Source organism: Chiloscyllium plagiosum, unplaced genomic scaffold, assembly GCF_037043375.1.
Source record: "Chiloscyllium plagiosum isolate Xiang-an unplaced genomic scaffold, Cpla_swu_hap1 HiC_scaffold_10, whole genome shotgun sequence".
NCBI classification, from domain to species: Eukaryota; Metazoa; Chordata; class Chondrichthyes; order Orectolobiformes; family Hemiscylliidae; genus Chiloscyllium; species Chiloscyllium plagiosum.
The window spans coordinates 6,445,394-6,471,816 of NW_028270148.1; the positions used below are offsets into that span (position 1 = coordinate 6,445,394).

Sequence of the window (26,423 nt, forward strand, 5' to 3'; positions counted from 1 at the left end):
AATCTTCACCAGTCCCATTATTAAGCACTGGACAGTTGTAGATTTTGAGGAAGTGCCAATGAAAGGGAGGGGCAAGATCATTGGAGGGAGTCAAAAACAACAATGACAATTTTGAATCAAGGTATTGGTTCATCAGGAAGAGTGTAAAGTTAGTGTGAGTTAGGAGACTATACCTGAGTGAGGCAGAAACAAAGGAGAAAGTGAGGTCTGCAGATGCTGGAGATCAAAGTTGAAACTTTATTGCTGGAACAGCACAGCAGGTCAGGCAGCATCCAGGGAACAGGAGTTTCGACGTTTCGGGCACAGGCCCTTCTTCAGGAATGAGGGCCTGTGCCCGAAACGTCGAATCTCCTGTTCCCTGGATGCTGCCTGACCTGCTGTGCTGTTCCAGCAATAAAGTTTCAAGGCAGAAACAAAGGCCGAGTTAGTACATCTGGGAATTTGACCTGAGGGGACGAAGAAGAGTTTTAAGTAAAGTTTACTGCAGGCATTAGGCTCAGCGATGTGTGAGCAGATGAGTGGGATCGTGATGTGCAGTATGTCCTGCAGAGGAGAGATGTCACAAACCACAGCATGATATGGGTGCAGCTGATCGGGGAGTAGGCTCAGGGAATATTTCTTGTCACTAAACATCAAGTTTTCAGTTGTGCTCATGCCTTCTTCCTTCTATTCTTAAACATAGCTTATTGGGTATAAGATTGATACTGATGTAATTAACAGCAGCTATGCCACAGGAATTGGTGCTGGGACCACAATTATATGCAATACACATGAACCAGTTGGATCATGAAAGTGAATGTACTGATGCCAATTTTGTAGATGACACATAAGTCGTTGGGAAGGCAAGTGGTGAGCATGAAATACAGAGTGTATGAGCCATTTGGATACAGAACTGGCTCAAAGGTAGAAAACAGAGGGTAGTGGTGGAGAGTTGCATTTTAGACTGGAGGCCTGTGACCAGCAGTGTGTCACAACGACTGGTGCTGGATGTACTGTTTTTTGTCATTTATATAAATGATTTGGATGTAAACATAGGAGGTATTTAGTATGTTTGCAGATTACACCAAAATTGGAGGTGTAGAGGACAGCAAAGAAGGTTACCTCAGAGTGGAACAAAATCGTGATCACATGAACCAATGGGCTGAGAAGTGGCAGATGGAGTTTAATTTTGGTAAATGTCAGATGCTGCATTTTGGAAAGGCAAATCAGGGCAGGACTTGTACACTTAATGGTAAGATCCTGGGGAGTGTTGCTGAACAAAGAATGCAGGTAGATAGGATAGTGAAGAAAGTGTTTGGTATGCTGCCTTTATTGGTCAATGCACTGAGTAGGTGTTGGAAGGTCATGGTGCAGCTGTACAGAACATTGGTTAAGCCACTTTTGGAATACTGCATGCAATTGTGGCTTCCCTGCTATAGGAGGGATGTTGTGAAACTTGCAAGAGTTCAGAAAAGATTTACAAGGATGTTGTCAGGGTTGGCAGGTTTAAGCTATAGGGAAAGGCTGAATATGCTGGGGCCATTTTCCTTGGAGTGTCGGAGGCTAAGGGGTGACCTTTTAGAGGTTTATAAAATCACAAGGGGTGTGGATAGATGAACAGCCAAGGTCTTTCCTCCATGGTGGGAGTCCAAAACTAGAGGGCATGGGTTTAAGGTGAGAGGGGCAAGATTTACATGGGACATAAGCGGTAACTTTTTCATGCAGAGGGCAATGCTTGTGGGAGAAATTGGCAGAAGCCAATATAATTACAACATTTAAAAGGTACTTGGATGGGTGTATGAATAGGAGGGGTTTAGTGGGCTATGGGCCAATTGCTGGCAAATGAGACTAGATTTATTTAGGATATTTGATCAGCATGGATGGGTTGGAGCAAAGAGTCTATTTCCATACTCTTCATCGCTCTGACTCTGTAACTCACACTCAAAGATAGATATAGACAGGTGGAGTGATGTGATGGGGTTGAAGGCTTGGGGGAGCAGGCAGGAGAGTGGAGTTGAGGTTATTCCTACTTCTAGTTACCTTGAGAGTGAAAAACCTGATTGATGGAATATAATATGAGAAACTGTGAGGTTATGCACTTTGGCAGGAACAATAGAGGAGCTGTATATTATTTGAATACAGAAAGGCTGCAGAAAGCTACAACTCAGAGCTCATCCACAAATCACAAAAACTGGAATCTAAACCTTTGGGTAATAGAGAAGGTAAATGGAATTAAATGCAGAAACTGCTGGATAAACACATCCGGTCTGGGGTCTGTGGAGAAAAATCAAAGTTAACATTTCAGGGACAACGACCCTTCCTCAGAACTCAAATGGAATATTGGTCTCAGATGCGTTTATGGTTATGAAGGGTAAAGATAAGAAGGCAGTCAAGGCAGTATAAGAATAGACAGACCACGAGGGGATAGAGGTAGTCTGGAATGGCCTATCAGGTCTCCAAATGAGGGCTTGAAGGCTGCACTCTGTGACTTTGAGGGGGTGAGTGGTAGTGTATAGGGACACGAGCTATTCTCCGGGGATTTTACAACAATGTCCAAACAGGGGGAAGGTGAAACCGCAGTCCCTTCATCGCTAAGCTCTCCACATAATGACGGGGGCAGTCTTAAGAGATGGAAACACTTTCAAGAATATTCTAAGTCAACAAATCAAAAGTGATACAAAACTATTTATCTGCAAATCAATGCTTAATGAATGAAATGTGTCACCCTGCAACTTTCCAGCCATATATCCATGTTTTAAATTAGTTATTCATGTTATTTCACGCTTCTTTGTGAAAACACGGTTTGGACTCAGACAATCAGTGAGAGGGAGAGGTCAGGTCTGTGTGTGAGGGCAATGTTAATCCCTTGGGACCAAAAACAATTCACCCCCTCAGGAATGTTACTGCATTCCTGGTCAGGCTTGGAGGGGGTCATTTGCAAGACTGGGTGTGTATGTAAGTGACCAGAGAGGGTGGAGGAGGTTAATGAAGGTGTATCAGCAATTGGGAGAAGGATGGAAAATGAGGGGGTTTGGGGCACAAGGGAGAGGTGAGGAGGATGGCAAATGTGTAGTGGGGCGTATTGAGGGTTGGAGGGTAAATTGGGAATAGGGGTGGGTGGAGGAGCGGGGTGGGGAAGTGAGTGGCAGAGTTGGGGATTTTGGGGTAAATGGGCCTAAGGGATTGAGGGAGTGGGGATAGGAAGGTGGAGGTAGACGGAAGGGTAGATGAAGGGGAGAGTTCCTTTGAAACTTTCCCTAACCCCACACCCTCACATGCAGCTTAAATCCTCCCAGCTTACTCTCCCGACTTTATAAATGGAACATCAAATCATTCCGGCCAGGCAGGGTGGGAGGAAAAGTCCAAACGTGCCCAACAAACAGGCGATGATAAATATCCAGAGAAAAATCCGGTCAATCACCATGGCAACATACTTCCAGTCTTCCTTTACCTAAAAGAGAAAAGGATGACAGGGGTATGGAGGAAAGACGGTAAAGGAGGGATGGAGAGGGATAGGGAGGGAAGGAAAGGGATAGGGAGGGGTGAAGAGGGATAGGAAGGGGAGGAGAGGGATAGGGAGGGAAGAGGATAAGGAAGGGGTGAAGAGGGATAGGAAGGGGAGGAGAGGGATAGGGAGGAGAGAGGATAAAGGAGGGATAGAGAGGGATAGGGAGGGGTGAAGAGGGACAGGGAGGGGAGGAGAGGGATAGGGAGGGGTGGAGAGGAGAGGGATAGGGAGGGTGGAGAGGATAGGGAGGGGAGGAGAGGGATAGGGAGGGGAGGACAGGAATTGGGCGAGGTGAAGAGGGATAAGGGGGGGGAGAGGGTAAAGGAGGGGTGGAGAGGGATAGGCAGGGTGAAGAGGGATAGAGAGGGGAGGACATGGATAGGGAAGGGACAGGGTTCGGGAGGAGAGAGGGTAGGGGAGGGAGGAGGTCAATGAGAGCAGGGGGTAAATGAGGGGAGAGAAGGAATTGGAAGGAGAACCAAGATAAAGTTAAACCAGTTTGAGACTATGCGGCGAGCAGAATTTGCCCAGAGATTAATCCAGCCTTCAGACCTGCTGTGGAACCAGCCCCTTCCAGAGTAAACTTCCCACCAGAGTTGTAGCTCTATTTCCATGCAGCCTGGCCCAGAGGGATCTCAGAGGGAAAACTGGCCTGAACCTGGGTCGTTGCTTTGGAGCCTAACAACTCACCACTTCCCTGTTCAGTGAAGAGGAGTTCAGGTCAGGATGATTGGATAATTTGGAAAACCAAAAGGAATTCCATGTAGAATGACCAATCCACCAGGATAGTGTTGTATGGTCGAGAAACAGAAGATTAATTCTCAGATGGTACTGGGATTACAACTAAAGAGAAAGTGGCAGTAACATCCTCCCACTTCACTCAGCAAAGGAGCAACCACAAAGAGAACACTCCCCTCCCGAACACAGCAAACACTTTCACAACTCAGTTCTGTACTCCGAACAACTGTTAAAGTAAGAAAACTGACCCCAGTATACCAGGGTAGGCAAGACTCACAGTTTCTCCCTCTCTCCACTCTCAATGTCGTGAAATCAAATAGCAATGAGCTTCCCTTATAGGAAAGAACCTCAGAACAGGAGCTGCCTAACTACAGCAACATGAACACAGAGTGTGGAACAGGAAATTATTAACTAAGATCCACCTGCTGTCACATTGCAGAGAGCAGTTCTTGTTCAGGTACTTGATTAACCACTGCCCACATGGATGCTAGGGCAGTTGCTTGCTCCTCCTGCAGAATGTGGCAGGTGGGAGACATGGCACATGTCTCCACTGGCTACATCTGTGGGAAGTGCACCCAACTCCAGCTCCTTGAAAACCGTGTTAGGGAATTGGAGCTGGATGAACTACGGATCATTCGGGAGGCTGAGGGGGTAATTGAGAGGAGTTACCAGCAGTTGGTCACTCCTAAGGCTCAGGACAAGGATAGATGGGTTACAGTTAGGGTGAGGAAAGGGGACAGACAGACAGTGCAGAGATCCCCTGTGGGCATTCCCCTCAGCAATAAGTAGTTTTGGATACTGATGGGGGGATGACCTACCAGAGGAAAGCCATAGTAGTCAGTTCTCTGGCACTGAGCCTGACACTGTGGCAAATATGGGAAGGGGGCAGAACAGGAAAGTACTCGTGGTAGGGGACTTGATAGTTAGGGGAATCGACAGGAGATTTTGTGGTCAGGATCGGGATTCCCGGAAGGTATGTTGCCTCCCTGGTGCCAGGGTCCGGGACGTCTCCGACCGGGTGTATAAGGTTCTAAAAGGGGAGGGCGAACAGCCAGAAATCTTGTTACATATTGGCACTAATGATATAGCCAGGAAAAGGATCGAGGATATAAAAAGTGATTTCAGGGAGTTAGGGTGGAAGCTGCAGAGCAGGACGACCAGAGTAGTTTTCTCTAGTTTACTCCCGGTGCCACGAGATAGCGAGGCGAGGAACAGGGAGCGGGTGCAGCTTAACACGTGGCTGCGCAGCTGGTGTAGGAGGGAGGGCTTCAGATATGTAGATAATTGGGATGCCTTCTGGGGAAGGTGGGACCTGTACAAGAAGGACGGGCTGCATCTGAACTGGAAGGGGACCAATGTCCTGGGTGGAAGGTTTGCTCGAGTGGTTCAGGAGGGTTTAAACTAGTATGGCAGGGGGGTGGGAACCCGAGCTGTATACCGGAGGTGAGAGTTGATGCAGATGAGGCAATAGCAAGAGGTAGACCAGCTAGTGGGAAGGATTTTCCTGGGAAGGAACCAAGGGATCAATTAAAGTGTGTTTGCTTTAACGCAAGGAGTATCAGGAATAAAAGTGATGAACTTAGAGCATGGATCAGTACCTGGTGCTATGATGTTGTGGCCATAACAGAGACATGGGTTTCTCAGGAGCAGGAATGGTTGCTGGATGTTCCAGGGTTTAGAGCATTTAAAAAGAATAGGGAGGAGGAAAAAAGAGGAGGGGGTGTAGCACTACTAATCAGAGAGGGTATCACAGCTACAGAAGCTTCCATTGTCGAGGAGGGCTGCCTACCGAGTCAGTATGGGTGGAAATTAGGAACAGCAAGGGAGCAGTCACCTCGTTAGAGGTTTACTACAGGCCCCCTAATAGCAGCAGGGAGATTGAAGAAAGCATAGGTCGGAAGATTTTGGAAAAGTATGGACGTAGTAGGGTTGTTGTAATGGGTGAATTTAACTTTCTCAATATTGATTGGAACCTCCTTCAAGCAGAAGATTTGAATGGAGCTGTTTTTGTAAGGTGTGTTCAGGAGGGTTTCCTAACTCAGTACGTTGACAGGCCGACGAGGGGAGAGGCCATTCTAGACTTGGTGCTCGGAAATGAGCCGGGGCAGGTATCAGATCTTGTGGTGGGAGAGCATTTTGGTGATAGTGACCACAACTGCCTTACATTCTACATAGCTATGGAGAAGGAGAGGATTAGGCAAAATGGGAGGATATTTAATTGGGGAAGTGGAAACTATGATGCGATTAGACATGAGCTAGGAAGCATGGACTGGGAGCAATTGTTCCATGGTAAAGGCACTATAGACATGTGGAGACTGTTTAAGGAACAGTTGTTGCGAGTGATGCACAAATGTGTTCCTCTGAGACAGGCAAGAAGGGATAAGATAAAGGAACCTTGGATGACAAGAGCGGTGGAGCTTCTCGTCAAAAGGAAGAAGGTAGCTTTCATAAGGTGGAGGAAGCTAGGGTCAAACTCAGCTCTAGAGGATTACAGGCAAGTGAGGAAGGAGCTCAAAAATGATCTGAGGAGAGCCAGGAGGGGGCATGAGAAAGGCTTGACAGAACGGATTAGGGAGAACACAAAGGCATTTTATACTTATGTGAGGAATAAGAGAATGGTCAAAGAAAGAGTAGGACCGATCAGGGATAGCATAGGGAACTTGTGTGTGGAGTCTGAGTAGGTAGGGGAAGCCCTAAATGAGTTTTTTGCTTCTGCTTTTACGAAAGAAATGAACTTTGCAGTGAATGAAGCCTTTGAAGAGCAGGTGTGCATGCTGGAATGGATAGAGATAGTGGAAGCTGATGTGCTGAAAATTTTGTCAAACATTAAGATTGACAAGTCACCAGGCCCGGACCAGATTTGTCCTCGGCTGCTTTGGGAAGCGAGAAATGCAATTGCTTCACCACTTGCGAAGATCTTTGCATTCTCGCTCCCCACTGGAGTCGTACCTGAGGACTGGAGAGAGGCAAATGTAATTCCTCTCTTCAAGAAAGGAAATAGGGAAATCCCCGGCAATTACAGACCAGTAAGTCTCACGTCTGTCATCTGCAAGGTGTTGGAAAGGATTCTGAGGTATAGGATTTATGACCATTTGGAAGAGCATGGCTTGATTAAATACAGTCAACACGGTTTTGTGAGGGACAGGTCATGCCTCACAAACCTTATTGAGTTCTTTGAGGATGTGACTAGAAACGTTGATGAGGGTCGAGCTGTGGATGTGGTGTATATGGACTTCAGCAAGGCATTTGATAAGGTTCCCCATGGGAGGCTCATTCAGAAGGTCAGAAGGAATGGGATACAGTGGAACTTAGCTGTCTGGATACAGAACTGGCTGGCCAACAGAAGACAGCGAGTGGTAGTAGAAGGAAAATATTCTGCCTGGAAGTCAGTGGTGAGTGGTGTTCCACAGGGCTCTGTCCTTGGGCCTCTACTGTTTGTAATTTTTATTAATGACTTGGATGAGGAGATTGAAGGATGGGTCAGCAAGTTTGCAGACGACACAAAGGTTGGAGGTTGTTGACAGTATAGAGGGCTGTTGTAGGCTGCAGCGGGACATTGACAGGATGCAGAGATGGGCTGAGAGGTGGTAGATGGAGTTCAACCTGGATAAATGCGAGGTGATGCATTTTGGAAGGTCGAATTTGAAAGCTGAGTACAGGATTAAGGATAAGATTCTTGACAGTGTGGAGGAACAGAGGGATCATGGTGTGCAGGTACATAGATCCCTTAAAATGGCCACCCAAGTGGATTGAGTTGTTAAGAAAGCATATGGTGTTTTGGCTTTCATTAACAGGGGGATTGAGTTTAAGAGTCATGAGATCTTGTTGCAGCTCTATAAAACTTTGATTAGACCACACTTGGAATACTGCATCCAGTTCTGGTCACCCTATTATAGGAAAGATGTGGATGCTTTGGAGAGGGTTCAGAGGAGGTTCACCAAGATGCTGCCTGAACTGGAGGGCTTATCTTATGAAGAGAGGTTGACTGAGCTCGGACTTTTTTTCATTGGAGAAAAGGAGGGGGAGAGGGGACCTAATTGAGGTATACAAGATAATGAGAGGCATAGATAGAGTCGATAGCCAGAGACTATTTCCCAGGGCAGAAATGGCTAAGGCTTACACGAGGGGTCATAGTTTTAAGCTGTTTGGAGGAAAGTATAGAGGGGATGTCAGAGGTGGCTTCTTTACACAGAGAGTTGTGAGAGCATGGAATCCGTTGCCAGCAGCAGTTGTGGAAGCAAGGTCATTGGGGACATTTAAGAGAATGCTAGACATGCATATGGTCACAGAAATTTGAGGGTACATGCATGAGGATCAATGGTCGGCACAACATCATGGGCTGAAGGGCCTGTTCTGTGTTATACTGTTCTATGTTCTATGTTCTATGTCAGCTTCAATCTGTAAAACTAGTTTCTCACCTTGGTGTTGTGCTTTGTCAGATTTCTGCTTTTGGTTAACCATTTTCCCATTGTAGTCTGTGGTCTGTGCAGGTATTTTCCTCTCTGTTTGTGATTTCTGTCAGGTTTCCTTTCTGATTTAATCTTTGCACTGAGGTTAGTCAAGACAGAGTGAGACAGTTGTCAGAAAAAGGAGGGAGTCAAGAATTTGCATAATAAATAGGAAGGTGGAGGTGGGGTGAGGTCACAACTGGCTTAGCCATGGTCTAACTAATTGGTGGAGCAGGTTTGAAGGAGTGAATGGACAACTCTTGTAGCCTTACCCTTCAAGGTGCCTTGAGTTTGCCCATCCATCACTTTTAACATTCACTTCCTTCACAGTAGCAGCAGTGTGTATCATCAACAAGATGCATTGCAAAAATTTATCAAGGATCCTTAGATAGCACCTGCCAAACCCACGACCATTTCTATCTGGAAGGACAAGGGCAGCAGATACATTGGAACACCAGTCTCTGCAAGTTCCCTCCAAGCTACTCACCATCCTAACTTGGAAATACATCACCATTCCTTCAGTGTCGCTGGGTCAAAACCTTGGAATTCCCTCCCTAAAGGCATAGAAGGTCAACCCACAGTACATGGACTGCAGCAGTTCAAGAAGGCAGCTCACCCCACCTTCTCAAGGGGCAACTAGGGATGGGGCAATAACTGCTGGTCTGGCCAGTGATGCCCAGATGCCAGGAATGAATATTTTTGAAATCCCACCAGATTGCATGTTGATAACATTGCTAATTAATCTTGACTCATTACACAATACTGGATCGAAAATAGTATTATAAGCGAAAGTGAGGACTGCAGATGCTGGAGATCACAGTCAAGATTAGAGTGGTGCTGAAAAAGGACAGCAGGTCATGGCAGCATCCGAGGAGCAGGAAAATCGACATTTCGGGCAAAAGCCCTGCATCAGTCCTGCTCCTTGGATGCTGTCTGACTTGCTGTGCTGTTCCAGCACCACTCTAATCTTGACTAAAATACTTGTATGTCTAGTTGGCTCCACAACACATGGCCTTGTGAAACTGTCAGAAAAACATTCCACACAGGAATTTAACAGAGAATGAAACATGGTTTCAAGTAGTTGTTTGCAGTATTTAAATTTGATCAATAAAAATCTGCTATTGACAGCTAGGCTCAGTTATGATGACCATGAAGCCACCATGTTTTCATTACGATACCATTTCATTGAAGACAGTTCAGAGAAGGTTCACGTGGATGATCCCTGGTGTGGAGGGATTGTCTTATGAGCAAAGGCTGAACAGGTTGGGATTTTACTCACCGGAGTTTAGAAGAATGAGAGGTGATCTTATTGAAACTTATCCAATTCTTACGGGGCTTTTCAGGGTAAAAGGATGTTGCCCCTCATGGGAGAGTTTAAGACCAGAGGGCAGAGTGTCAGAATAAAGGGCCATCAACTTAAGACTGAAAGAAGGAGAAATTTCTTCTGTCAGTGGATTATAAGTCTTTGGAATTCATTGCCATAGAGAGCTGTGGGGGAATCTGCCCACAATGTATATTTCAGGCTGAGACAGACATATTCTTGATCATTCGGGGAATCAAGGGTGATGGGGTAAAGGGGAGGAAGGTGGAGATGAGGAATGTAGGATCAGCCATGAACATATTTGCTGGCAGAGCAGGCTTGAGGGGCCAAATGGCCTACTTCTGTTCGTATTCTTTGTTGTATTATTGTCCTTTAGGGAAAGAAATCTGCCATCATTACCTATCTGACCTACATGTGATTCCAGACCAACAGCAATGTAGTTGCTTCATAACTGCTCTCAAGAAAGCCACTCAGCTGAAGGGCAATCAAGGATTATACCTATTCACTTGGCACTCCCCCAGTTATTACATTGTCTTTGTCACAAATTCCAATAATTTATTGTGTAATGCCATGTACAACTAAGCCCAGCTGGGAGGCCTATAAACCATCACCAGCTTTTTCTGAACCTTGCTCGGCATGATCTCCACTCCTACTGTCTCAACACCATCACCACTGTTGCATTGTCATCCTTTATTCTCAGGTCTACCTCCCATCCTTTACTCAGACCTCTCATATATTAAAGTTGATATTTCTCTGCGCCTTCTCTGTAGCTGTAACACCAAATTCTGCATTCTGTTCAATTACCCTGATCTACTTATGGAAGGTATGATTTGTATGGTTAGCATGCAAAACAATACTTTTCACTGTATCTCTGTACATATGACAATAATAAATCAAATCAAATCAAATCATTCTGTCTGCCTTTTAAAACTATGAGATTTGTGGAATGGGGCTTCTGTTTAGATTGTCACCATGTAACAGTTTGATTGAAACCCTTTTGTTCCTTTCTCTCTCACAGTGTTGCTACCAAAGCCAGTATTTGTTGCCCATCCCTAATTGCCCTTGAACTGTGTGGCTTACTTGACCATTTCAAAGTCCACCACATTGCTTTGGGTCTGGAGTCACATGTAGGTCAGAAAATGTAGCAGATTTCCTTCCCCAAGTGGCATTAATAATCCAGATGGGTTTTTTAATAACAATCAATGATAGTATCATGATCACCATCACTCAGTCTAGCTTTCAAGGGCAAATTTTGTAAAATCAAACTTAAATTCCACCAAATACTTCTTGAACCCATGTCCCCGGATCAGTATCCTAGGCCTCATGTGCATTAATCTCTTCACCTTCCCACTACACAACCATCTCCCTTTCTATTGACCTGTCTTTGTGCCAAAATGATGCAATGTGTTTTAATTTACAGTTCCCTGCAAGGACCTCACTCTCTGATGCGCTATTTACTGCCAAACTCAATTACAATAATGAGGACAAAATGTACACTGAGGAATCTCCTGTCAAAGCGCTCCCATTAAAATAATTTACATTTTTACTGTTTCTCGTTTCCCATGAATTAGTGTGAAGTGAGATTTCGATCCAGGTCAAGTTAGATAAACCTCCACACAGATAGTCTGTCCTCACAAAAATGATCTATTCTGTTGCTGCAGCCTTTATGTTTAGATTTTTAAATCTCCCTTCAGCAGAACACTCCTTGCCTGTCAGTTTAAAGCACATCTCCCTGCCCTGATATTATTAGCTGATGTTATGTTTCTCAACTCTCACCCTTCCTCTGGACAGGGCATCTATGGTTATCAGTGTTTGTACCTCAACCCTGTAACACTACCTTTCCTTTTATGTTTAACTTTCCAAATCTCTCCCGATGAGAACACTGCCCTCTGTTACTGGGCAATGTTGGACTAACAAGGTAGATGAAGGAAGGATGTTCCCAATGGCGGGGGAGTCTGGAACCAGGGGTCATAGTTTAAGGATAAGATAAACCTTTCAGGACTGAGATGAGGAGAAAAGTCTTTACCCAGAGAGTGGTGAGCCGGTGGAATTCACTGCCACTGAAAGTAGTTGAAGGCAAAACATTATGTGATTTCAGGAAGGAGGTGGATATAACTGTTGTGGCTAAATGGTTGAAGGGATATGTGGGGGGGGGGGGGGTGAGGGTGGATGATGGAGGATGGGATTAAGGCATTGAGCTTGATAGTCTCCCATGGTCATATCAAATGGTGGAGCATGCTCAGGGGGTCAAATGTCTACTCCTCCACCTATCTTCTATATTTCTATGGTTGTTTGACATTATCTTTACAGCTCTCCTGTTTCTCTGTGAAATGACTCTGTTTGATATCTGAGTACAGGGTTAATCTGGAATCTATCCAATGGTGCTGATGAGACATCCAGTTTTCCATATACCCCTCAGCTTTATCTAATCCAAATCTACACCTCCTTCATTGAGTGAAGTCCATTCTCCATCAACATCTCCTGTCATATCTCTGCACGACTCACCTCCCCCTCACAATATACCCCATTGTGGACATCAGCCTTTCAGACCTGGACACCTCCCCAAAATCTGACTCACACCCTCCTGCTTTAACAACCCCCCCCCCCCCCCCCCCCACATCTGTCATATTCCCACCCCCCACCCTGCACAACTGCTACTCCTGTAGCTAAGGTTTTGTCGAAGCTATGCCCCACCCCATTCCCACCCCTGACCTCCGGCTGACCCCGGGAATTCACTATTGACATGCCCATCATTCAGAATTTCCAAAATTGGGACCTTTGGCTTCTCCAAAGTAGGAGAGGCCTGTCAGCCAATCAGAGAGTCAGCTACTGTTCTGCCTCAGCAGCACCACCAGCACCGGTGGCCAGTTCTGGGACTGCAGCCATAACGAGGTGGTCCCGAATGACAAACTGCAACAAAGGTAGGGTGGGCAACAATCCCAAAAAACCTCAAGGTTTGGAGGATATTGCTCTTGAGGAGCAGATCTTACTGCTGGAGGTGATGTCGGTTGAGCACGGTGTGCCTGATCTCGAAGACTGCCATGTTATATTGGGAGATCTCCCCAGGAAGAAAAGCCCCCATTAGGCAGTAGAGGTGGGAAAGTCCCAGTCACAGCAAGTCGAAACACTGCCATCCCAGTGTGCCTGTCCCTGAGGGAGGGTGTAAGAATCTGGCCACAGAACCCTCCCAAGCAGTCCCTCCCCCGACTGGATGGGACACCCCCCCCACCCCCACCCCAAACACTATTGACAACTCTTACTGAAAAGTCGGCATCCTCAGCTCGGAGATGGTTGGCGATGTAATGCACTCCTTCCAGTGCCCTGATGATGCTGGGTGATAATGGCAGACTGGCTCCTGTCTGAGTGATGTTACTAGCCCAGGCTCGGCGGCTGCCATTGACCATCCCCTCCGTGGATCTGCTGGGCTTGAGGCGACACGGGTAGCCAAGGGCACAAGGACTCACCAGCCTGGGTTGGCAGGGGGGCAGGCCAAACCGGAGTTCCTCACTCCCTGAGGAAGGGCAGCATTTGGACGGTGCAAACTTCAACTCCAGAGGACTGAAATGGTTGGTGAACGTCTCAGTTTTGGGTCTCGGTCTCTTCATGAACAGCCAGCGAGGGATGAAATCCAGGAAGACCTTCTTCACCCACCTGGGCATCTTGTGGGTGTTGGGCGAGCGGTGGTGGATGTTGAGGACAAAGACAGTGATAACAATGGAGAGCGTGACAAAGATCATGGTGAAGAGCAGGTATTCCCCGATTAAAGGGATGACCAACGAGGTCGAGGGGATGATTTCTGTAATAAGCAGCAGGAAGACAGTCAGGGACAGCAATACTGAGATACAAAGAGTAATTTTCTCTCCACAGGCTGATGGTAAATGGAAGACCAAAACGGTTAAACAGGAGATGAGTAAACAAGGAATGATGAGGTTAATGGTGTAGAAGAGAGGGAGCCTCCTGATAATGAAGGAGTACGTGATATCAACATACACCTCAAAGCAACAGTCATACTTCTTGCTGTTATAAACCCCCACTGTGTTGACTATCGCCCACTCGCCACTTTCCCAGTAGTCCTTAAGGTCCACATTCCTGCCCATGCTCCTCAGATCGATCTTGGACTTGTCGTGCGTCCAGGAGCCAAACTTCATTTTGCAATTCTGCTGGTCGAACGGAAAGAAGGTAACATCGATGCTACAGGAGCTCTTGTAGATCGCCGGGGGCACCCACTGTACCTGGCCTGTCGAGAAGAGGTGAGCCTTCGTCATGTGTGTCACTGCAAACTCACCATCTGCACTGCAACAAACAAACAGGGCATGTTTACAGAGCCATTGGGCCCAGGGTTAAATCATCCACAAGGCAAAGCTCATCCAGCAAATCAATCAGAAGACCATAACAACAGGAGTAGGCCATTCATCCCCTCAAACCTGTTCATGGCTGATCCAACATCTCTCACATCTATTTTCCTGCCCTTTCCCTATAACTCTTGACCCTCAACTGATCAATGATCTATCTGTCTCAGCCTTAAATATACCCAAGGATGCTGCCCCTGCCTCTGTTGTAAGGAGTTCCAAAGACTCACAACCCTCTTAGAGAAGAAATTCCTCCTTGCCTCAGTCTTAAATTGGTGCCCCTTTATACTGAGACTATCCCTCTGGTTCTAGACTGTCCCATGAGGGGCAACATCCTCTCAGCACTCACCCTGCCAAGCCCCTTAATTATCCTCTGTATTTCAACAAGGTTGCCTCTCATTTTTCTAAACTCCAGTGAGTCGAGTCCCAAACTGTTTAGCCTTTGCTCGTAAGACATTCCCTCCAAACCAGGGATTATCCAAATCAACCTTCTCAGAACTTCTTTCATTAAAATTATATCTTCCCTTAAATTAGGGGATGAAATCTGCTGATAGTACTCCAGCTGTGGTCTCCCCAGCCCCTTCCACTGTTGCTGTAAGATTTCCCTATGTTTATCCTCCACCCATCTTGAAATAAGGGCCAACATTCCATTCCCCTTCCTGATTACCTGCTGCCCCCATACGCTAGCTTTCTGTGTTTCATTCACAAGTTCTCGTAAGTCCATTTGTGTTGCAGTTTTCTACAGTTTCTGTCTATTTAATCCTTGCTCAATTTAATCTAACCATCTCCCCTGAAGGTGCGATCCTTGCAGTTTATGTAATTAATTTCAATTTAATGAGCAGCTAAATTTGCATTGATTAAAAGGCTGACAATCTGGAAGGTCTCTTCTCTCTGAGAACAGTGCTGGTTCGATACGTTTGACATTCTGAAACTAGTTTGCAGCTGCCAGGTTTTCAGAACTCCCCCATTGGAACCAATCTTGACATACCAGCAAATATAGATTCACTAGCTAAATATGTCGATTAAAATCAAAGGAAATCTTTCTGTCTGTCAAACAAGCGTGAAATCTCTTCAGACATTTATTCCACAAATCATCAGGGAATAGGTTCTTGTCAGTTCTTGTTAATTCATTCACAGGCTGTGAGCTCTGCAGGCATTTATCACCCAGACCCAGTGGACCTCAAAGGGTTTATCAAATCAGAGGGCCATCTGCCAGTTAGAGTGACTGAGGAATGCCGACTCCTCCCTGGAAGAGCATGCCTGAACTCCCTGGGGACTTACGACTGTATGACAGCTTTCTGGTCACATCTACCGAGACCAGCTTCACACATCCCGAATTTTCAAACGTGTTGGGATGTGAACGCTCTGGCTCAGGATTATGAAGATGGACCCCAAGGTCACCAATCCCATGTCAGAGTTTAGCCAACGCCCTGACAGCCGGCTGGCTCCGAGCAGATTATGGTGAAGCGGATTGGGATGGCACAATGGCTCAGTGGTTAACACTGCTGCCTCCCAGCGCCAGGGACCCGGGCTCAATTCCATCTTCGGACGATTGTCTGTTTGGAGTTTGCACGTTCTCCCCAATTGTGTTTCCTCCAGGTGTTCCAGTTTTCTCCTACAATCCAATGATGTATGGATTAGGTGGATTGGCCATGCTAAATTGCCCATAATGTCCGGAATGTAAATTAGTTGGATTAGCCATGGGCAATGCAGAGTTACAGAGATAATGCTCTTGAGAGGGTTGGTGGGGACTCGATGCTTCAAACGGCCTGCATCCTGGGGGCATTCTATGAAGCAGAAACAATAGCAGTTACTTATAGGTGACTGCATTCTCCAAAGACTGAAAGTTGAACCACAGGCTACCCTACAACTCAGTAAACTGTTATATTATTAATCTGGTACAGATTTGACCATTGACTGGCATACAGAAAGATGGCAATACTGCAGCTGCATGGCCACAAGCATTTACCAGTATCTCGCTCCCTCTCTCTCTCTCTCTCTCTCTCTCGAATGGAATAACCCCATGGCTGTGCTATATCAAGAATCCTTGTCCACTCTGGTGATGAATTACCATGGGTGACAATGACAGATATGGTGAACTTTACCTGGTCGGGGGCGCGCACACACATTCCAGGAAGAGTTCTGGATTGTTTCTGGATGAGACATGTGGTATAATGCTGAAGATCCACCATAATCTTACTGACAAGCAGAGGAAGGTCAATAGGTTAAATGGCCTCTTGCTGTTTCTAATGGATGAAAACTGGAAAGTCTTTATTTATTTGATTTAAATAATCTGAGATAGTAGAACAGAAGAGGTACATTCAGCCTATTCAGTTCATGCCAACCCTCCACAGAGCAATATCATCAGTGTCCTTTCCCCAACCCCCAGATTAAATCCCTATTGCACATTTAATTTCTTTCAAGTGTCCATTAAAATTCCTTTGAACAACATTGATCATTTCTGCTTCCAGCACCTTGCTGGGCAGCAACAATCCAACTCATTCCCACCAGCTAGGTCACATGTGAAAGTTTTCCTCATAATCACCCCCTCCACCTCCTGTAGCCCTTACCCCAGACTTTAAAGCTATGCCTCCCCTCCCCTTATCCTTGTCCCATCAGTCAAGGGAAAAATTTCCCTAATCTGTCTTATCCAATCCTGTTATAATCTCATCCACCTCGGTCTAATCTCCTCTCAAAGTCCTTTACATCAAGGAGAACTATCCCAGCTCCTTAAACGACCACTACTCTCATTAATCTTGCTAAAATGACCATAACCAAATAAACTTCTGCCTCACTGAAGCCTTGTAAGGGTTCAACATCACTTCCCTACTTTTATATTCATTGCCTTTATTTATAAACCCCAAGATCCCATATCCCTTGCTAACCACTCTCTCAATATGTACAACTACCTACTAAGACTGATGCACACACAACCCCAGGATCTCTGTCCCTACACATTCTTTCGGATTTAAGTCCCCTTTTTCTTCTGTATTAATCCCAGAGGAATTTCGCCCAAGGAGACTGTAAAACTCACTTGTTGTAAAGAACAATGTCAGGAATCCAGATCATTTCAGAGGGGACACGGATTGAAGTTACATTGTCAAACTCTGCAGGATCCCATGTGAGTTTATAATCATACCATTCCTAGAAAAGAAACACAGGTAATCAGGAGGAGTACAGGGCTTTTGTGAGGAGCTGGCACATTGTCTGACAAAATCTGAAGGAACAAGATCAGTGAAAGTAGAGTGGAAGCTACAGCCAGCCACTGTGAACCCCAGCCCAGTGTGATCAATTTTACAGAATACATTTTTATGTTTTTATTCATTCAGGGGATGTAGGTGTTGCTGGCCAAGCCAACATTTATTGCCCATCCCTAGTTGCCCCTTGGTAGGGGTGAGCTGCCTTCTTGAACCACTGCAGTCCATATGGGTTGACCCACAATGCTTTTAGGGAGGGAATTCCAGGATTTTGACCGAGTGACACTGAAGGAATGGCGATATATTTCCAAGCCAAGATGGGGAGCAGCTTGGAGGGGAACTTGAAGGTGCCTCATCCTCTAGATGGAAGTGGTCGTGGGTTTGGAAGGTGCTATCTAAGGAGCCTTGGTGAATTTTTACAGTGCATCTTGCAGATGCTACACACTGCTGCTACTGAGTGTCGATGGTGGAGGGAATGGATGTCTGTGCATGTGGTGCCAACGAAGTGGCTGCTTTGTCCTGGATGGTGTTAAGTTTCTTTACTGTTATTGCAGCAGCCCCCATCAGGCAAGTGGGGAGTATTCCATCACATTCTGGATTTGTGCCTTGTAGATGGTGGACAGGCTTTGGGGAGTCAGGAGATCAGCTACTTGCTGCAGAATTCCCAGCCTCTGACATGCTCTTGGAGCCATTGTGTTTATGTGGCAAGTCCAGTCAAATTTCAGATCAGTGGTAACCTCAAGGATGTTGAAACAAAATGGCATGTCAATAGCTCTGACAAAGGATTAAAATAGAATTAGGCTTAGAGGGATCATCACATCAATTTTTTCTTTTCACCCATGGGACTGGGCATTACTGGCTAGCCAGTATTTCTTGCCCACCCCTGGCTGCCCTTAAACTGAGCGGCTTGCAGAGGACAGTTGAGAGTCAGCCACATTACTGTGGCCCTGGAGTCACATGTAGACCAAACCAGGTGAGGAGGAAAATTTTCTTCCCTCAAGGTCATTAGTAAACTAAATGGGCTTTTCCCAATAATCGACAATGGTTTCGTGTTCATCAGAAGTTTCATAATTCCAGATTTTGTTTTAAACTTGAATTCAAATTTCACCATTTGTCGTGTCAGGATTTAAACCAAGGTCCATAGAACATTAGCTGAGTTTCTGGTTTAATACTTTAGCAATAATATCATTAGGGCATCACCTCCCCAAAGACACAGGTTCAGTTACTCCCGTGTAAGGCTGTGACTCATTAACCTGCAAGACCCACGCCAACAAATTCATCCAAACCCAAACCTCACCACCTACATGTTCATCAAACATCAATCCTGACTAGCAGTTCTACAAAGTTTACACCACAGATCCATGAGGATCCATACTATATACCTGTAGGCCCATCAGCTCACCAATTCACCCAAACAGGTCCACCAGATCTCCAGTCAACCCAAACAGACCCATCAGATCCAAAATTCACTCAAATAGGTCCACCAGATCTCCAATCCACGCAAACAGGTCCATCTGATCTCTGGTCTAAAGGGACAGAGATGAATGCCCAGTCAACACTTGGATCCTGAAATCCCTGAAGCCTAGTGGCCGACTAGGGAGGGAGCAGTTCGAAGCTCAGTGTCTCAGAGCAGGGCCTCGGAACTCACTTGGGAGCTCATAACCACTGGGTCCTAGCAGCCTCTGCCTAAAGGCCACGGACCTGGCCTTGGGATGGCTCCTTCTGGGGACTTGCTGTGGATCTCCTCAGGGGATTAGTCCCTGTTCCTGTCAAGACAGCTTGTAAAGAATGTTGGGTGATCCCCCAGTGAGGGGATCACAGCGATATAGAGATCACAGGGGTAGGGGATTTTCCCTTTCAAAAACACACATACCTGCTTGAGCCAAACGTTAGTTGTCATCATCTGGTTTTTCTCATCCTATTTCAAGAAAAGGAAGGGAAAAGATAACAATTAATCACTACTTTATAACCAATATAACAATAAGACAGTGGCATGGATCAATAATATTACAACAGAAACTTCTCTGCATTGCGTTGGTGAGTAAATTCAAGCCGATTCATTAGACTATTGCCCTGTTGTGTTCATTTATTCAAAGGATGTGGCATCGCTGGCTAGGCCAGCATTTATTGCCCATCCCTAATTTCCCAGAGGGCAGTTAAGGGTCAACCACATTATTTGTGGGTCTGGAGTCACATGTAGGTCAGACCAGGTAAGGATAGCAGTTTCAATCTCTGAAGTCCATTGGTGTCTCAGATGGGTTTTCCAACAATCAATTCATGGTGATAATTTGACTCATAATTCCAGGTTTTTATTGAATTCAAGTTCTACAGCTAATGTGGCAGGATTCAAACCTGGGTGCCCAGAAGAATACCTGGGTCTCTGAATTAACAGTCCAATGATAATATGACTAGGCTATCCCCTGTTTCAGGTGATATGAAGTCATTTTTAAACAGTTGCCTTTTTACAACTAACCACAAATAGGACCATAAATATGTATTTATGTAGCACCTCTTGCCATGTTATAATGTCCCAGAAGTACTTCAGAGCCAATGAATTGCTTTCAAAAAGCAATCGCCAGTGTAAGTGTGGGAAATGTGGGAGCCAATTTACAAACAGGAAGTTCCCACAAACAACAGCATGGCAATGAGCTGCCTTCACAGGTACTGATTGAGGGGTAAATATTGAGCAGCACCTTAGGAAGAAAGCCCCTGTGATTCTCAGAAACAGTGCCATGGGATTGTCTTCACCCACATGAGAGGGCAGCAGTGTGAGTGCAAATCTGAAAATGTGTATGGGCTGAATGAAGGGACGTGAGGGAGACTGGGAGCTGCCCGTCCCTCTCAGGCGAGAGTGAACGTTTTCTGCTCTAATAATTTGTATCTAAGGGAGACATTTCTTTAATCTGCATTTGGTCTAATGGGCAGTCAACCAATGCAATCATTCCAGTTCTCGTTATGATGTTCTGCAGCTGGAATGTCTGTGGCATGTGCGGTCTGTACTAGCCTCTGGCAGATAACTGAAGCATAAGGAGAAACCTAATGGATTTCAGTGTGCTGATTGAGCACAGAGCAGCCTTCTCTGGACTGCACAGACTGAAGTGTCAACATTAGCATCCTTTCTCCCTCCCTCATCCAAGTAATTTCCCTTCTGATAACAGACAAAATAATGGTCAGTTTAGAACCAACAAAAACTGACATTTATATAGCAATGTGAATATAATGAAACACCACCAGCTCCTTCCCAAGACGTTTATAAAAGAAAATACCTCACTGAGCCACAAAGAAACATTAGGAGAGACCACCAGAAGATTGGTTAAGGGGATAGTTTTTAACGAGAGGGTTATAGGAGGGAGGTGAGGTAGAGATATGAATTGTATTTCAGAATTCAGGACCAAGGCAGCTTAGGGTGGAGTATTTCAAATCAGGATCGACAAGAGGCTAAAACCAAAGGGATACTAAGATCTCAGTGGCTTGTGGAGCTGGAGGAGATGACAGCAATAGACTGGGGTTTTGGAAACAGGAGAGAAAATTTTTAAGATGAAGATATTGCTTTATAAGATCCAACTCATTGTTCAAGTTCAGATAGTCAGAGATGGCAGACTATTTAACCATGGAGGTCTCACTGCAGTCAAGTCTGATAAGAATGGGAGGGGGAAGTTTGTGCGGAGTCAGAACCAAGTCTTGTCCCTTATCTCAAGACCAAAGCCCTGGCCACTTTACTGCGAAAAGAGTGGCTCTGAAAGTCAGCTCCAAATGGAAATCCTAGTGCACAGGCCACAGTGTGGTTGGATCTCACTTCCTCTCAGAAGCACAGAGAACAGCAAACTGCTTAATTTTGTGACAAGGCCAAAGAGATGGTCATATCAACGAAAGGTACAGTTCTAAATATTGTGCAAGAGCAGAGAGACTTGGGAATGCATCTACACAGATCGTTGAAAGTGACAGGGCAGTTTGAGAAAATGATTAATATAACACATAAAACCTTGGGATTTATTCGTAAGGAGTAAAATAGCAAAGAAGCTATGATAAATTTGTGAATAAAACTTTGATTCAATCCAGTGCTTTGTTCTGGACATCGCATTTCAGGAAGGATGTGAAAACCTTATATTGGCTGCAGTAAGAATTCACAGGAATGTTTACTTTATTCGTTCATGGGACATGAGTGTCACTGGCTAGGTCAGCACTTACTACCTGTCTCTAGTTGCCCCTTGAAAATGTGGGGGTGAGCTGCCTTCTTGAACCACTGCAGTCCATATTGCTGTAGGTAGACCCACATTGCCTTTAGGAATTCCAGGAGTTTGACCTAGTGATACTGAAGGAATAGCATAATATTTCTAAGTCAAGATGGAGAGAGTTTGTAGGGGAACTCATTTCTGCTACCTTTGTCCTTCTGGATGGAAGTGACTGTGGGTTTGGAAGGTGCGTCTCAGGATCCTTGATGCATCTTCTAATGATCTCTGCAGTGTATCTTGTATTTAGTACACACTGCTGTGACTGTACCTTGGTGGTGAAGGGCTTCGCATTGTGCTATAACCAGTTATACATCCATGAAAGTGTATCTACACAGTTCAGTATTTCCCAGTCCTGTGGCATTAGTACACAGAGCTAGTCACTGGAGTGTGTTTAACGTAATCCTAGTAATTGTGAGAACATCAGACTGAATGAGAAGGCTCTCAATCCCTACAACACAGATAACAAGACACAAAGTGATGATAAATTATTCAACAGACAGCCCATTAAACTTTAATGTCCAACATACTAAATCTTTAATCTGTTTGTTTATTATGTAGTTCCTCCATCTTCATCCTCACAGAGTAAAAACACCATGCCTGATCTTGATTTGACATCTGTTCTCCCCAAGTCTCTTCATCCCCTCAGCCAACAGCAGACCCTCATTCAGAGCCTAGCTCAGCTCCTGCTCCAGCCCTAGTCAACATTGCCAGGAAGCAACCAGCATTCACACATGGGTCACTGAAATCAATCCTGGTTTTGTCCCTTCCTCCAGTCCCTTTCCTGCTATACACTGTGGGGAAGAGAAGGGGGGAAAGAAGCTCATTCAATCCTGCACAGAAAGCATAGCCTGTGTGAGTGCACATAACAACAACGACTAGTATTTCACTGTGAAATGCACTGGGGTGTCTGAGAGTGTATTGAATGCAACTTAATATTGCCTGAACATTTTGTTATTTTACTTGGTGAGTATAAACACAGTATCAACACAGCACAAACTCCCAGGAGTGATTGTGAGCACCACTGATTGTGAACACCAGTGATTGTGAACATCAGTGATTGTGAACTGCAGTGATTGTGAACAGCAGTGATTGTGGACACCACTGATTGTGAACATCAGTGATTGTGAACTGCAGTGATTGTGAACATCAGTGATTGTGAACATCAGTGATTGTGGACACCAGTGATTGTGAACTGCAGTGATTGTGAACATCAGTGATTGTGAACATCAGTGATTGTGGACACCACTGATTGTGAACTGCAGTCATTGTGAACATCAGTGATTGTGAACATCAGTGATTGTGAACATCAGTGATTGTGGACACCAGTGATTGGGAACTGTAGTGATTGTGAACTGCAGTAATTGTGAACAGCAGTGATTGTGGACACCACTGATTGTGAACAGCAGTGATTGTGGACACCACTGATTGTGAACATCAGTGATTGTGAACATCAGTGATTGTGAACAGCAGTGATTGTGGACACCACTGATTGTGAACATCAGAGATTGTGAACTGCAGTCATTGTGAAAATCAATGATTGGGAACTGTAGTGATTGGGAACATCGGTGATTCTGATTATAAGAAGTAGGAATAGGAGTTGGCCATTCAGCCCAGCAAGACTACTCAACCATTTGATGAGGTCATGGCTGATCGGATAATCCTCAACTCCACTCTTCTGCTTTATCCCCAGAATCCTTGATGACCTTCCTGATTAAAAATCTATCTCAGCCTTGAAAATACTTAACAATCCAGTCTTGACAATCCTCTGCACTTCTGAGAGAAAAGGTTCTCCCCATCTGGCTTAATTAAGTGACTCTTTATCCTGAGAGGATGTGCTCTGGTCTTAGACTCTCCCATGAGGGGAAACTACCTTCCATTTTACTATCAAACTCCCTAAGAACTCCATCTCTTTCAAAAAGGTCACCTTTCATTCCTCTAAACTCCAATGAGTTCAGGCCCAACCTACTCAACCTCTCCTCAAAATAAAATCCCATGCTATCCAGAATCAATATGATGAACCTTCTCTGGACTGCCTCCAATGCCAGTTCATCATTCCTTCAATAATACGATCAAAGCTATTCACAGTATTTTAAGTATGCCTAACTATTATCTTGTATAGTTTCAACAAAATATTCCTACTTTTATTTATCATTCCCTTTGGAAAAAAGGGTATTATCCCATTTGCCTGCCGTATTACCTGCTGAAGCTGAATGCTGTTTTTTTGTGATTTATGCACAAGGCTTCACAAATCCCTCTGTGCTGTAGCTTCCTCAATTTAAATAATATTCAGCTTCTCCATTCTGCCTGCTAAAGTGAATAACCTCATATTTTCACATAACATCAGTGGTTGTGAGCAGCAGTGATTGTGAACAGAGGTCGTTGTGAATTGGAATGATTGCGAACAGAGGTGATTGTGAACAGAAGTGATTGTGAGCAGTGATGATTGTGAACAATAATAATTGTGAACAGCAGTGAATGTGAGCTGATCAAAGCGATATCTCACCACGTCAATAAGCTGTGCGATGGAAAGGCCAAAGTTGACAATGACAGCATCTGAAGCATTGGTGACAGGTCTGGACCACCGATTGTAACCAGTGAAGAGATGTTTGAAGAGTCTCTCCTCAGCCTGAGAATGAGTCTTCTCCTGGCAATGGACTAAAGATAAGAAAGAGGAAGGGGGTGAGGGAGAGAGAGGGGGAGGGAGAGGATGTGGGACAGGGAGAGGGAACAGGAAAGCGAGAGAAGGAGAGTGGGAGAAAAAGAGGGAGAGGAAGAGTGAGAGGGAGAGATACGGGGGGAATGGAGCAAGAGAGGGGCGAGAGAGAGAGAGAGGGAGAGATTATGAGTATGATGAAACCCACTGTAATCGATCAAACATATTGTTAACCCATTTGACCAGCATCCACCAATCACCTTAAACATTAACTCCCTCCTAACGCTATCACACCTTCCAAACCCATGACCACTTCCATCTAGAAGAACAAGGGCAGCAGAGACATGGGAATGCCACCCACCAAACCACTCTCCATCCTGCCTTGAAAATATATTGCTGTTCCTTCAGTGTCACTGGGTCAAAATCCTGGAATTCCATCTCTCAGGGCATTGTGGGTCTACCTACTGGACATGGACTGCAGCAGATCAGAAAGCACTATTTTCTCAAGGGTAACTAGGGATGGGCAATAAATAATAGCTTTCTATACAATACTCACATCCAGTGAACAAATGGAAGCATGGGTAATGAATACCAATGGGATTATTGCAGTGTCAGTGGCTGAGGTGATGGAATCTAAATGTTTGATGCACTTCAATGAGTGGTCTCTGCTGTGGTCAGCTTGTATTAAAATCTCACAATCCCTCAAAATAAAACTTCTCATTCATTGAGGTCATTACTATATTGCTGTTACTTTTTGTCTGGTACACCAATCAGGAGCTACATGCATGCTGTCTCGTGTGGTACATGATATAGGAGCCTCAGTGATGACCTGTACTAACCCTAATGATGATCTGTCATCTATGACTTGAAACCAAACTTAACCACAAGAACTCTGAATGCCATTTCTACAAAGTCCTGATTGCCCAAGCTGCAGTGAAACTTGCTGGGCACTTAATGGTAATCAACCAAAATCAGAAAGGGAAGCCCTTAGAAACAGAAACAGAAGTTGCTAGAGAAACGCAGCAAGTCTGACATTACCTATGGGAAGAAAGCATTGTTAATGTTTTGAGTCCATTGACCCTTCTTCAGAACTGATGTAGATAGGAAAAGCTTGGTATATGTGCTGAAGGTGGGATGGGAGATAAGTAAATGATGTAATGGAGCTCAGAGAGAGATAACAGCAGATGGGCAGGCAAAGAACTAGAAAATGGTGCATCTGGGAGAGTCAAAAGCCATGGGTGAAACTGCGTTAGCTGTGATGGGTGCCCATAGCCCATGTGAAGACAAGAGGGTGGGTACAGGACATGGAAGGAGGTGCCCAGGCCCTCAAATTGCTAAACTTTATACTAAGTCCTGAAGGCTGTCAAGTTCCCAAGAAAGCCCCTTTTCCCCTCTCTGTATGACCCACAATGGGACACAATGGGCCTTTCTTTTGTGCAGCACTGTCTGTCTAATTCTATAAATGGAACTGAAATCCTGTGAGGAGGTCCTCCATGGAATGAGAGGATCAGCAAGCAAACACAAACATCCAAATTGCAAAATGTCAACTTACTGCATCTGCACAGGAAGAGGGAACAGAGGAGGAGCAGACTGCAGCCTCCTGGCACACCTCCTGCCGAGAGTAAAAGAGTAAACATCTCCGTGTTCCTGACACTCCACTTTTAAACAAGAGGCAACAAGATTTCCGTTGTCCCACAACAGTTCATTAGAATGAAATTGCACAGCTCGCTTGGCTCAGGGTGTGGATTGCCTCTGAGATTCCCTCATAGCGCTGTCCGCGGTGCTGAAACTAGCTCTGTGCATCCACTGAGAAAGTGTCAGAGCCAGGAGTTACTGAACGTGTCCTGTCAGAGAGAGAAAAAAAGAGAAACATCCACATTAATATTTCAACTTGGAGAAGTGCACTTTACTGTAATAAAACAGAGTGCTCATCGTCTAAATCTTCTTCAATCAAGTAAAGTGGTAGAAACAGAGATGAGGCCAAACTCTGTGACCCTT

The 26,423-nt window shown here is 45.2% G+C and overlaps 1 protein-coding gene across 3 annotated transcripts in view; it reads right to left on the bottom strand.

Moving 5' to 3' along the window:
• Nucleotides 1-374: 374 nt before the first annotated feature.
• chrna2b (cholinergic receptor, nicotinic, alpha 2b (neuronal)) overlaps nt 375-26,423 on the bottom strand; it is a 31,591-nt gene continuing 5,542 nt past the window's right edge. For 2 of the 3 annotated variants that reach the window (XM_043695265.2, XM_043695264.2), the window contains exons 2-7: nt 25,978-26,269; nt 24,276-24,427; nt 19,414-19,458; nt 17,378-17,487; nt 13,255-14,287; nt 375-3,430 (exon numbers count right to left, since the gene is read on the bottom strand). In XM_043695265.2, the coding sequence (XP_043551200.1) occupies nt 3,305-3,430; nt 13,255-14,287; nt 17,378-17,487; nt 19,414-19,458; nt 24,276-24,427; nt 25,978-26,062 (1,551 nt within the window). In that variant the 5' untranslated portion in view covers nt 26,063-26,269 and the 3' untranslated portion in view covers nt 375-3,304. Of the gene's footprint in view, nt 3,431-13,254; nt 14,288-17,377; nt 17,488-19,413; nt 19,459-24,275; nt 24,428-25,977; nt 26,270-26,423 lie in introns of those variants that run through there. The other variant, XM_087991042.1, reaches the window with a different exon arrangement.